The sequence below is a fragment of the Telopea speciosissima genome, chromosome 4, assembly GCF_018873765.1.
Source record: "Telopea speciosissima isolate NSW1024214 ecotype Mountain lineage chromosome 4, Tspe_v1, whole genome shotgun sequence".
NCBI classification, from domain to species: Eukaryota; Viridiplantae; Streptophyta; class Magnoliopsida; order Proteales; family Proteaceae; genus Telopea; species Telopea speciosissima.
In genome coordinates this window covers 2,061,954-2,074,662 of record NC_057919.1, presented here as the reverse complement: position 1 = coordinate 2,074,662, position 12,709 = coordinate 2,061,954, and the positions used below count along the sequence as shown (strand labels likewise).

The window sequence follows — 12,709 nt, the reverse complement described above, 5'->3', positions numbered from 1 at the left end:
AATCTGGGAACAACAAGTAAGCAATTGCCAATGGCGAGTTTTATTTAAGATTATGAATGGAAATGTGAAAGAATGGTTAACTTATATATATAATTAAGCAGAACGTTTGAATCTTTTTCTGGTAATGGTAAATATAGAGGTCAGAGAGCATTTGAACGGTTTTAAAGAATTTTGAACAAACAAAATACACACGGCTTTGCCTATAGTCTGTGAGCATCATACAGTGGCCGCCTTCTTCTCTCTTTACCAGCTGAACGGATTCTGTATTCACAGTTTTAAAAAGAAAAAAACATAAGAAAAGGTGAAGATTAATTCTTAAATTGATCTGAACAAACAGACAGACAGAATCAGTAAAGCAATATTACACCCTTGATGACTTACCAACAATTTTTTCTTCTTCTTCTTCTTCTCAATGTAATCCATAAGCTCTTCCTGTCGAGCAATGGAATCCTCAAGAGCCTGCAGAGACTAGAGTAGTTAGCGAAAAAAGAAGATATCTAACTACTCTATTTATTCTTTTCCTTTTTGGGAAAAGAGGGTGTGATCTAGGCATTGAGCTCCTCTCCAGGGAGTGCCCAGGAGGCATCCAACGGTGTTGGGCCGCTGGGCACGGTGTGTGCCTGATGCACATCTCAACGTGCCCAGCCTTTTGGATGCCCCCAGGGTGTGCTTCCTGGAGAGGAGTCAGATCCATGATGTAGTTCTCTAGATTCGTTCACTTTCTATTTGAGTATAACTAAATTACTATCACTATTTTATTTGTGCTTTTACTTTTAGGACAAAGTTTTTTTAAGCTGCCCGTTTGGAGAGGTTTTCTAAATGAGTATTCCATCAGGTGGAGCACGATTTGGCAATTCCGACTGTAAGATAGTAAGGAATGGTTTAGATTGGCCGTAAGCCAATTTTCAGACTCAAATTCAAATATCCCCATGTATGTTCAGCCACCCATCCATTTCTAGGTGTGCACCCACTCCGTTGTCCTTAATTTTTCAATACTTGATTTTCCCACTTGTCTAACTCCAATTGAGATGAAACTTCACATGTGAGCAGAGGACCTGTGATCCATCTATCCACAGAAGTACAATCCCATTAGACTTACCACTTGGTAAAAGCAAGGCCCGATTGGAGAACCCTCTCTAAACCAGCCCACTTGGAAACACCAGTCCCTTATTTTGATTGAACTAAGGTTTATAAAGACATGAATTGCCCCAGGGCTGAAATCCTTGTAAGAGTAAAGGCTATTTCTAGCTAAACCAACCTCTATTGGCTTTGATCATTGACCGATAGCAATAAACCTAAAAATATCTACACAACATAAATAAAACTATTGTTTTGTCAGGGACACAATCTAGCTTAACCAAACTACACATTCACTAGAAGAAACATTTTGTTCTACCAAAGGAAAAAAGAAATTTTACTTTGCACCCATATCAGCAGTTTATATTATAATAGGGACCGATTTTCCCTTCACCCCAAAATGAAAGAGGAATTCCTTCACCATGGCCATCAGTACCATAGGATTGCATTAGGGAAGGGGGTAGTTACGATTTCGTCAATCAATCAAGTGGTCACTTGACTCACTTCACCAGTGGAGAAGGAATTCTTCTTCTCTACGGGTGAAGGAAAACTTTCACCTTATAATAGAGAACTTTATTATAAAGGTAAATATCTGAGAAAGAAGCCACCACTCAAACCATCTATACAGAATGTTGTTCCGGACCAGTATCATCGCAGCCTAGTGTGGATGGTGAATTTTCGCTTGTTTAATCACACGTCTACTGTAAATTTCTATTGTGCAGGTTTTCCTAATTTTGGAACTCTTTCAAAATTACTAGAAACAGACACATTCACATAGAAAAGCAAATGCATGCTAAAAGAATTTTTTTTTCAGTGTCTTTTTTCTTCAATAAAAAACTACTGGGACTTGGGGCAATGAAAATTTTCATGGGAATCAATGATCTTACCTTCTTGGTTGCCATAAGCTCTTGCTCAAGGGCATCAACTCGGCTTACAGCAGCATTAAGCATTTCCTCCTTCTCAGCTGGCATTGCTGCAGGCTTCATGCTTAGAACATTCACCTTCTCTTCCAATTCACCCATACGCTTCATGACAGTCATGTATTCGGCAACGGAGATGGCAGGACCAGACAACTGGTGGTGCTGCTCCTGGCCTTTATACATTGTGTCAGCACAGCAAACAGAGCTAGAATAGAGAGTTGCATTTGTGAGCTTCTTTGGCATGTCGCGCGATACTCTGATCATAGTGACGATGCCCATAACAAAGGCCATGAGCCCAGTGAAGATCGGACCACTAACCCCATCTGAACCCTTGCAAGCATCATCCATAGTGTAGCAACCTAATTAACAAGTTAGAACAGAAAGTTATGGACGAGTTCTTTGGATTCAAAACCCCTTGACAAGTAATTTATTGGTATTCTTTCTCTTGGGTTTCTCACTCAACTTGATGGAAAATCCATCTTGTGTGTATGGCAAGTGCTTATACAAAAATTTTGGCAGTAGTATAAAGGAAAATATGGACAAGCAGAAATATATGGATATCCTTTTTGTCGGCAATCAATATAGAGGATTATTGATATCCTCCATTCATAACGTTGTCAAAACTAAATTGGCGTATCATACAGAAAATCATGGCAGTTCTTGTCGCCATAATCAATTAATTTTGATTCCTGACCTAGATGAAACACCTTAGTGACCCAATGTAGAGTGGATCAGTGGAAACTGTGGATGAGCTGCAAATACATAGATACACACAAAAAAATAAACAAAACATATACCTTTAGAGAGCGCGAGCTTGTCATTTGCTACTGCTTTATGCCAAGTTGTGTCCACAGACTTATCAACCACTGGGATGAACTCATCATATCCATATTTACCATAGCTATTTTTGCCAATTTGAGCCTGCAAGGTAGGTTTTTAAAATATTGAGATGCTATCAAACTCTTACCAGCGATAAATAGCACTTGAGTAATAATAAAGGTGAAAGATAATCATGCTAAAATTCAATAGTCCAAAGACACTTGAAGCTTTCCAATATCCATACTACTACTTAGAAATGCATGCCTTCATCTCTGTCTATGTACATGGAAGGTGAAACAGAGATCCTTCAGCATTTCCTCAGATTCCCTAATTAAATTCTAAGAGAACAAAGAAGGCTGCAACAAGGCAACAGATATAGGTTGCAATAGAAGAAGAGTGGGTAGTAGTTGGTCCATTTCAGTCACTCTGGAATTTCCAAGCTTTCATCTACTTTCAGAAGCCCAATGGTGGGAATAGGAACTAAATTATAGTTCTAAAAATGACATGTATATTTGACAGTTTCTGAACAAAATGCAGCTTCAGACATCCCCCCGCAATCGGAATTCCAGGAAGGCACTGAGGACATTGCATTAAGAGGAACAAAGCTTCTCAAGCCTGCTAATAAATTGTCAAAGCCCAAAACATATTTTTTGTGCATTATTACCCCAAAATCTAAAACTATTTAGTGGAGAGGCCCAACTTGTATATCAAGTCATCTAACGTAGTAGAGTGAGTCAATGTTAGGGACCAACACTCACCTCATGTGTAGCCCATCTTTTGGGTGGCAGTATACACGTGCACGTGTGGCCTTTCTTTTAATGGCCATACATGGATGTATCATTAACGTCATGAGCCTAGCAGCGCTAATACCATTATAAATTATACAACCCAAAGGTAAGTGGAGAGACCCAACTGGGATATGAACTCATCCAAGGTCCCAAAGTTAGTCGATGTCCCAACAATTTCAAATCTCAGTAACACAACAAACAAAAAAGCCTGAGTGAGCTGTGGATACTTACTTCTTCGTGAACAGGAGAGGGTTGTGGATGCTGAATATACTCCCTTTGAAGTTTGGGTGAGTGAGATCGCATATCATCAGCTTCCTCCCCCTTCACAGAATCACATCCTTTGATTATATATTACGAAGAGTGAGAGAATAAAGCAAAATAATTAGCCACATAAACTTGGCTTTGCAGAATTGAATTTAAGAAGAAGGTTGATAGTTCAGCATTGAAAATATAAATAAGAGAATCTAGAGAATAAAACAGAGCATTAAGTGCGGGAGGAAGACAGGTTTCAAGATCAGTAAAGACCTTTGGGTACAGTATCTCATCCTCAGAAATTGTCTTCTCATCAGTGCTTGGTGCCTCAGTCTTTCGCGAGCATTTGGCATCACCATTTTGAACCATCTGCATACCAAGATATCAACTGGCAATATTAATACAGTATGCTATTTGATAAGAATAAGACCACTCTCAGAAAGAAATGAATGGAAGAGAGAGAAAAAAGTGCAAGATAACCTTCAATATCTGTGTGTCCTTCCATGGGCCCTTATCAGAACGCATACAGCCACCCTGATTAGCACAAGTACAAGTACCACCCAAAAATTCTGGCAGCTCACTGGTACAAAGCCAGGAAACAGAAATAGTGGTGATGTTTGATTTAAAGTAATCAGATCAATTAATCATACTACTCAAGAATCTAACAACTTATATATTACTGACTACACATTTGACGGCCATAAATTACTAAGTACAAATTCAGCAGCCAATGTTATGGATTACATTGGATAATGAGAAACCAAAATGGAAAAAGAAAATTTTGTATTACATTAACCATATAAGAGCTTACCTAGCATCAATAACTTCAAGCAATTTGCTCTGGTACTTATTCCCAAGAACCTGATGGGCAACATCCAACAACAGTTAAAGTAGAATCCTTGATCGAAACAAGCAACAGATGGAAAAGGAAAAGAATATGCTTACGTTGATCTTTGCTGTAGTTTTGGGATCAAGGAAGGTCTTAACAGTGTTCCATAAAAGTCTAAATCCAGGACCAGCATTGATGATGAACATGCGGCACAGGGTCTGCAATGGAAACAGAAATTTTCCATATCACATCATCAAAACTGTCATCTGCACTGCAGGAAAAAATTAAAAAGCGACAGCATATTAATTGAACAAAGGAAGAAATACAGTACCTCAGGATAATTATCGCCATCAATCTTCTGAATACGTGTAATAAGTTCCCTTGCTTGTTTGTTGAAATTTTTAAGTCCCTAAGACACCAATTCCTGTATTAAGCTTGGTATAGTAGGAATGTATACATGTCAAATAATATGATAATGAAGTAACTGAAATATCTCCTGAAAAGAAAATGACAAGAGATACCCACTACTTTCTTTATCTCTTTTCTAGGTTTCTTTCCCCCACCCCAAAAAAAATTGTCCTCGCAACAATTTTAGAACTATATTATCAATGCCTACAAATCAACAGTTGGGGTCTATTCCTCAAATATATTTGTAATAACAACAGAGATTATAGTCTTTCCAAAATAAATGTGACCATCCTCACATACCACTCCTTGCACATCCAGTATGGTTGTGCTCTGATCAATGTGCTTTTTTGCTGCAATAGAACAGGCTGGGAACTTAACAGCAAAGGTCCTCTCAAACTCTCGTACGTGATACTTCACATACCGATCCATGGTTGTAGCTTGCATTAGTTTGGTAGCATCAACTTTTCCCAGCTGCTCAATATAGACAGGACGTCCATCCTTATCTACTCCATGATGCCCTTGAGGATAGTGTTCTAGGACTTCATTGAGTTCTTCAAATTCAAAATCCTAAAGAATAGTGGGAAATGAGGAACATAACCATATTAGCGACAACCCTACAGTTAGATTATTCAAAGAACAGAACTCTTCACTTTTGACCACCAGTTTTACATGAATACCTCCATGATTGTGTCAGAACCAAATTCCTTCCTCCACTGGATCATGTCAGCCCACATTTGCCTTGTCTTCTCAATGTCAAATTTCCTGGCCTTCAAAAATCTGCATCATTAGATAAAAAGTTAAATGCTTACACTCAATCGAAAATAGTGAAGCAGTGCTTCTATGATTATTTATAAGGTGGTTCTAAATTTCATTTTACAATTAATAACATGAACTCTGTACAAGATCATGTTGCTTTCACTAACTTGCTATATAAGCAAAAGTAATATTACATACGTGTGTCTCTATCTATATCTGCATTTCTGTCATTCATAAACAAATGAATAAATAAATACTATTTAAAATCTTTCAATGTTCTTCCAAATTTCCACTCTATGATACTAATGTACCAAGACCATTTCTGTATCGTATGACATGTCTGAGTTCAAAGTGGTCTTAACTCGCTATAATATCATACATCAAGCCATTTTAATTAAGTATGCATTGTTGATTTTCTGTTTTATTCTCTGACGGTTTTGACAATAAAAAAAATGTCCTAATACGGTAATCCCCCCCCCCCCCCTCCCAAAAAAGAGAGAGAGAGAAACAGAGAGAGAGAATTTTTCCCTTCTTTGAAACAACCAATAACAAGTTTTGCAAACATGCATCATGCACAACAATTTCAGAGGAACATTTTTTAAAGAAAAAAAAGTCACCTAAGCATCATATGGTAATCATCATGTTTCGAGGGTAATAATTCTTCCAAGATGAGTGCTTGACGGAATGCATCAACTGCCTGCACTTCCTCTGCATCACGATCATCCTCAATGGAAATAGACATGACTCTACTGCTTCTCCTACCCCTCTTTGTCATGGAATGCCTGAACTTGGATGAGGCATTGATAGCTTTCTTTTTCAAAGACCCGATCCTAGTATTTTCCATATCTGGTTTTTCGAGACCTGCAAACAAACAATGAAAAGTAAAGGCTCAAACATTTTCGACAGTCAGATTCAACAATGCTGCATACCATTCAGACACTAAGAATCGAAAAAAATTCTCAGTAAATATACTTGGCATTCTATTGTTTCCATCAAATGTGGGATTTTGATGAAACATCCATAAGATGAAATACATTTGCAACCTTGATGCAGCGGTTAAGTTGCACTATTGCAACCTGTCGGTTGTGAGTTCAAAACTTGGAAGCAGCCTCTCCTGCGAAGCAGGGGGTAAGGCGCATACATTTGCCCTTCCCAGACCCTTCTGTAGCGGGAACCTCGTGCACTGGGACGCTCTTTCTTTTATCCATAAAATGAAATACATTACTGAATAATAATCTTTGAACTTTGCATCTTTCGAATAGCCTTCCAACTCTTATTATATTGTTGAATCTTATGTAGATCAAACCACATGTGTAGGGTGCAAGGAACTATTTAGCACATCTTAGAATGTGAAGTCAAAACCCATGAATGATAAAAACAATGATGTACATGTTAAATTTTATTATCCTTTTGTATTTAAACAGTTACATATGTCAAAAAGAAATGGAGTTTTAGTTTTACAAAAACTCATTACATGAGACAGGGATTATTGGAAACAATTTCTTACCAGACTTCACTCCAAAGTAAAAACAAATAGTTTAATACTATGGATTTGGTTATTCAATTACTTACCAGGTCTCAAGGAACGCTCGAGAGATCCAGACATTACTTCACACATGGTCATTATTAGTGAGCTTGCTCCTGTGAGACGGCTAAGGGCAGGAGAATTATACACTCATATTATGATAATAGAGTTGAAGGTCCCCGCCACCAAATGTCTGCATCGTGCACAAGGTGAACAAACATCAGAGTCCAAGATTACATTTTAATTCATAAAATGTAGTTTACAACTTGTATTTCCCCCCTGGCTAAAAAAAAAAAATTGTATTCTCCCAACTTCACTGTCAGAACCATTATTCATCTGCTATAGAAAAGGGAGGGTGGGAAAAGCAGTCACCACTTATTGCATCAGACAATAAAAAACCCCAAATCCGAGGAACAATACTCATTTGTTTAAGTAGGCTTCGGATCATACACTAGTAATCATGAAAACAGAAACAGCCCGAGACAGAATCCATAGAGATCCATAAATCGGAATTGTCTGTTTTGCACTACTGCTTACCACCGATAAAGATAATCCAAAGAAGTAGTATCACACAGAGAGATCCGGACAGCAGATATATCCATAACACAGAGAAAGAAAGAAAGAAAAAATGTATTCATCTCACCAGTCCAATGTTGAACCAGAAATACAAGAATCCAAGTTTATATTCATATAATCATACAAAGTCGCAGATAAAGAGAGTGGCCATCTTTATTTTTTCAGCAGCTCATGAATAAATATCAAAGAATCTAAAACTAAAAATTTGGTCATATTGGGGAATTCGTACGCAAAATTGAGGAAAATAAACAATCATACAATCATAGTTTTATCCAGTTTCCACAATATCTATATTCAAACAGAGGATATAGAAACTAATCATGTCAGAACGAAAAAAAATAAATTCAATGAACAAGAAGAATGTTGAAAAACGAAAGAGATACTATTCAGGTCCGAGCTGAAAACCAGAAATTGGAGCTAAGATTCAAACAAACAAAACAGAAACAATAGAAAGAGAGAGAGGGGGGTTCGGGAAAATTACCTCTGACAAAAAATGTCGAACCCTGGAGAGGAGAAACTTATAAATCACCGAATAATCCTCTCAAGGGCACCTAAGAAAACGGAGAATGGACAATGAGGACGACACGACGCTGAACCGACAACGAAGCGAGAGAGAGAGAAAAAAAACTTTTATAATTTATAGGGTTGTTTACTTTTTTGACGTAGTCACCTGCCATGTTCGTTCTCAGCTTGCTGTTCTCGGGAGAGAGAGAGAGAGCTACCGAAGCGAAATGCGAGCAAACTCCATTCAAATGTTAACAGCCTTTCCCACCAACTTTAGCTAATTCCACATTTGCACAACAACCTTTCCATTTTCCCGGCAAAGTTTCACGATACATGCCAATCCGATTTCTAAAAATAATTCTCACTACTCCTCCGCCGTTCGATGCTGTAATTTCCCATCCACCAGATCACCACTTTACAACCAACGGTTACGTACGAAACTGAATCCGAAGCGTGACATGGCGATCCTCCTTTTCTTTCCCTTCAATTAATTACCATTTAATCAATTAATAATTACTGGCCCCGATCGCATGGTGCCCCGCTGTCCAGTACGGCATGTCCGTCATTGGGGCCAAATCCTACACAGTTATGTTAATCATTCATTATATTCAATTTTTTTTTCTCCTTACTTCTTTTAAGGCAAAGGAGTAGGCGACGGCGGAGTCAAAGAGATACATTTGTTGTTGTTTTTTTTCTTTTTTAAATTTTTTTTGAGTAAACAACATTGAGAGGAATGCATGAATGAGATGGGAGTCAACCGTATCATAATCAAGGATGAAAAACTCGGGTTTCGGCCATGTTTCAATCTGGTTGAAACCAAATTTTGATCGAAATTGAGGAGTTTTTCTCATTGATGGGGAAACCTTGGTTGGAGGGGTTTCTATCAAAACATGGTCAAAAATGTCGAAATAAGGTATTATATAGACCTGGTTCAAGGTGGTTCAGCCATGTTTTGATCGAATGGTTTCGATCGAAACATGGTTGAAACTAGTCGAAACCACCAAGTTTTGGTTGAAACCCTGAATTTTTTAAAATCACCCCTTAACTCGTCTTGAAAACCTGCGAAATCAAGTTAACTCAGTGATTTCAACAAGTTTTGATCGAATTCTTTCTTCAATGATCAAAATATGAAAATTAAGAAAGGCGATGATATCATATCATTTACTCTGCCTGCCAACTCTAAGAAATTTTTTCCTTTTTTTATGGATATTTATTCATCTAATTTTTTTGGGATAAACATATTTATTCATGTATTTAATACTACGACTGTTGGATTAAATAATAATCGTAGTATTTAAGGGAATAGGTGTCCTGAAGACCTCGACAATACGTAGATCACATTATATATGAGCAGCATACCATTCCATTTCTGCCGCCGTGCGGGTTCAGCTCTCCGCCTTAGTGTGTGGTTACTTCTCCGCCATTAGTGCGTGTATTCCCTATCCCCATCACCTCCTCAACTTCTCCGTCATACCCATCGGAAGCGCTTCCGATGAAGATGCCGATGAAGTCGACGATGCCGACGATGCCGCTTTCTTTCTGCCATGCTCCCAACTCGACAGGTTCGTTGAGACAGAGGTCTACTTCTTTCAGCCCTGCTCCGTTCATTCAGTCTCTCTCTGTGTCCGCCTGTGCGGCTGGCTTCACACCGCCTCACTTCTTCTTTTCTATTTCGTTGTCCCTGTGTTGAAGGCGTTATTTGGCAATAGCTTGGGTTTGTTTAAGATGGAGGCGGCGATGGATCTGATACGAAGGATCCATCCAAAGCAAGCAGAAACGGCTCCTTAGAGCTTCTAAATCTGCTGCCTGACCACCCTACTGATCTACTCCACCTACCCCCTTTCCACATGAAGAAACGAGAGACCCACCCCCTTTCCATCTTGCTCCACCTACCCCTGCATCCACACCCTTTCCGCTCTACTCCCAACTTGGCTGCCACCGCCAATGCCCTTTACCATACCCCCACCCCTCCTCCTTCCCCGTCCCTGAAGCTCCTTGTTATGTGTTTGGTTGGGATTTTCTACCATTTCCGACAAACATTCTCTGTTATTGGTTTCTCTGTGGTCAACACCGGGGGGCTCCCAGTAAGAGGGTTTTTTTCTTTTCTTCTTATTTGTGTGCATGCAGGGTTGCCGACTCTAGTGCTGATGGCATCGAGGTTTTCGTCGGTTTGGATTTTCTAACAGTCGTTCAAACTTTACCAACCCTCTCTTATCGCCCGACGAAGCTCCACTCGTCGATCCAACAGATCCTTACAGATCTGTTCAAAAGTAGGTTGTGGTAGCATATCTGGTGGTCTACTTGCCATCAATCGAAACTCCACTTGTCGATCCATCAGAAATTTGCCTATCCGGCAAATCTGTTTGAAAGTAGGCTATGGCAGTATGTCAGTACGCGTGGGAAGTGTGACACTGTTCTACTCGGCACGTATAGGGATCCCTTTATTGGCATGTATGTACATGCACTTCAACTTTGTTGTGTTTACAGCCTGTTCTCTAGGAAAGTGTTTGTGAACCAATCCCTAGCCTGGATGATCCAGTCAATGGTATGTGAGACCGGATCACTTTCCACTCTTTGGTTTTTGATACTGTATATCCATACCTTACGTTTATCATGCTATCTATCTGTGTTATGTCTTCTGTCTTCCTTTGTTTGGCGTTGGGCACGCATGAATGAATAGCCTTACTTTTTACCCCAAAAAAAAAATTATTTATGAGCTTCATAATTTTTTATTTTTTATTTTTTTTAGTTTTTGAGATAATAACACAACTATTTATCATAAGATAATAAATTGGATGGATGGAAATTTAAATTTTGGGAATTGATAAGTCCTAGGCAATGTTTGGTATGCATTCTAGGTCGATTTTGCATTCTCGGATAATAAAAATAGATGTTTTTATCACCTGAGAATGCAAAATCGACAAAATATGCATACCAAAGACAGCCCTGATGTGTCTTGCTCACATTTCAATTTTAGTCCAAATAAATTTGGCTAGATGGCAAAGTGAAGTTTTGAAAATAGATGAATGAAGCTTATTGATATAATGGACGACTTAAATTACAATGGAATAAATATATAGGACGTGTATAATTGAATTCGAAATTAAAACTTTACGTATGATCATTTCAATCCATTTCCTATATATCTTTTTTTTTTCTTGTGGGTAAATAATTATTTCCTAGATATGTGGTGCACCTAGGTGTGGACTAAGTCGAAATAAACTCATAAAATAAAGACTTATAGGGGGTGTCCATGAAAAATTTACTTTATTTTGAATGGAAAAAGGAAGCATGTGTTGCCCATGTGCAGATTCCAATATACATCTCTTACACAATAAACAATTGATGTGCATCTAGTCAACCCAACCATTGGATGCTTATTGGGCACTCCCTAGGTGATGGATTCGCTGAAAAAAATCCCGATCCTGTGGGTCCATGTGGAATCATATGAATGATATCATTTTCCATACCCTCATTGGAGTGATTGGTATACCATTCAAAATTTTTTTGGGAATTTGACTCCAGTCCAACTGTGGTGGGAGCTGGACCGTCCAACACACGCTAAGATCTCTCCACCTGGCCAGCAATGAATCCAACGGCCTTAATTAATAAACTCTATTTTAATCCCATTTGGCTCTCTCACCAGACCAGATTTTGAAACCAAACCTCAAAACCCTCGTTCCCCTTTTATCTTCCCCCCTTTCTGGTTTTCTCCATTTTCTGTAGATGGTAGTATAGTACAGAAGAATTGTGCAATTCGACCAAAATTCATAGGGCATTCGTGTCAAACACGCTCTCTCATCTCCTTGGCCCTTCTTTTCGTTGAAACGCTCACAAAACGAAAGTCACAATTAAAGTTCTTTAGTTCTTTACTGAAATTGTTGCCCATAGTATACAGAGTTCTCATCTGTCTTCACCAAGATACAGACATACATGTTTCAAATTTATAATTCTAAGAAGTTGTAATTGATAATAAGAGAAATCCAGAACTGCAAGTTCATATGATATAAGAGAAATCCAGACAAACACTAAACGATTTGGGGAAAATTTTTTGAGTTTCAAACCCTAAAGCATTTTGGGGAAGATGAGGGCAATTTGGTTATTTTTTTTTTTAATTTTAGTGGGTTTTTATCGTAAGGAAATTTGATTCCCTAAAACTAACGTCTAACCTTCAAATTAACGGATTGGACCAAAATGCTACACTGTTTTGAAAATAAGGGGAAATTTACAATTAAAAAAGTTATAAAGAAACATT

General features: G+C 38.3%; 1 protein-coding gene across 3 annotated transcripts; it reads right to left on the bottom strand.

Moving 5' to 3' along the window:
• Nucleotides 1–214: 214 nt before the first annotated feature.
• Nucleotides 215–8,564, bottom strand: LOC122658129 (phosphatidylinositol/phosphatidylcholine transfer protein SFH12-like). Of its 3 annotated transcripts, none has more exons than XM_043853032.1 (15): nt 8,432–8,564; nt 7,422–7,567; nt 6,467–6,710; nt 5,771–5,870; nt 5,394–5,660; nt 5,017–5,094; nt 4,802–4,903; nt 4,668–4,717; nt 4,337–4,436; nt 4,130–4,225; nt 3,836–3,943; nt 2,795–2,918; nt 1,965–2,356; nt 382–459; nt 215–261 (listed from the first exon to the last, which is right to left on the bottom strand). In XM_043853032.1, exons 2-15 carry the CDS (start codon nt 7,471–7,473, stop codon nt 244–246), a joined length of 1,809 nt encoding a protein of 602 aa, XP_043708967.1. In that variant the 5' UTR covers nt 7,474–7,567; nt 8,432–8,564; the 3' UTR covers nt 215–243. The 3 variants fall into 3 exon arrangements, with proteins under 3 accessions (XP_043708967.1, XP_043708969.1, XP_043708968.1); XM_043853034.1 differs by having other exon boundaries at nt 3,836–3,925; XM_043853033.1 differs by having other exon boundaries at nt 7,422–7,490.
• Nucleotides 8,565–12,709: the final 4,145 nt, after the last annotated feature.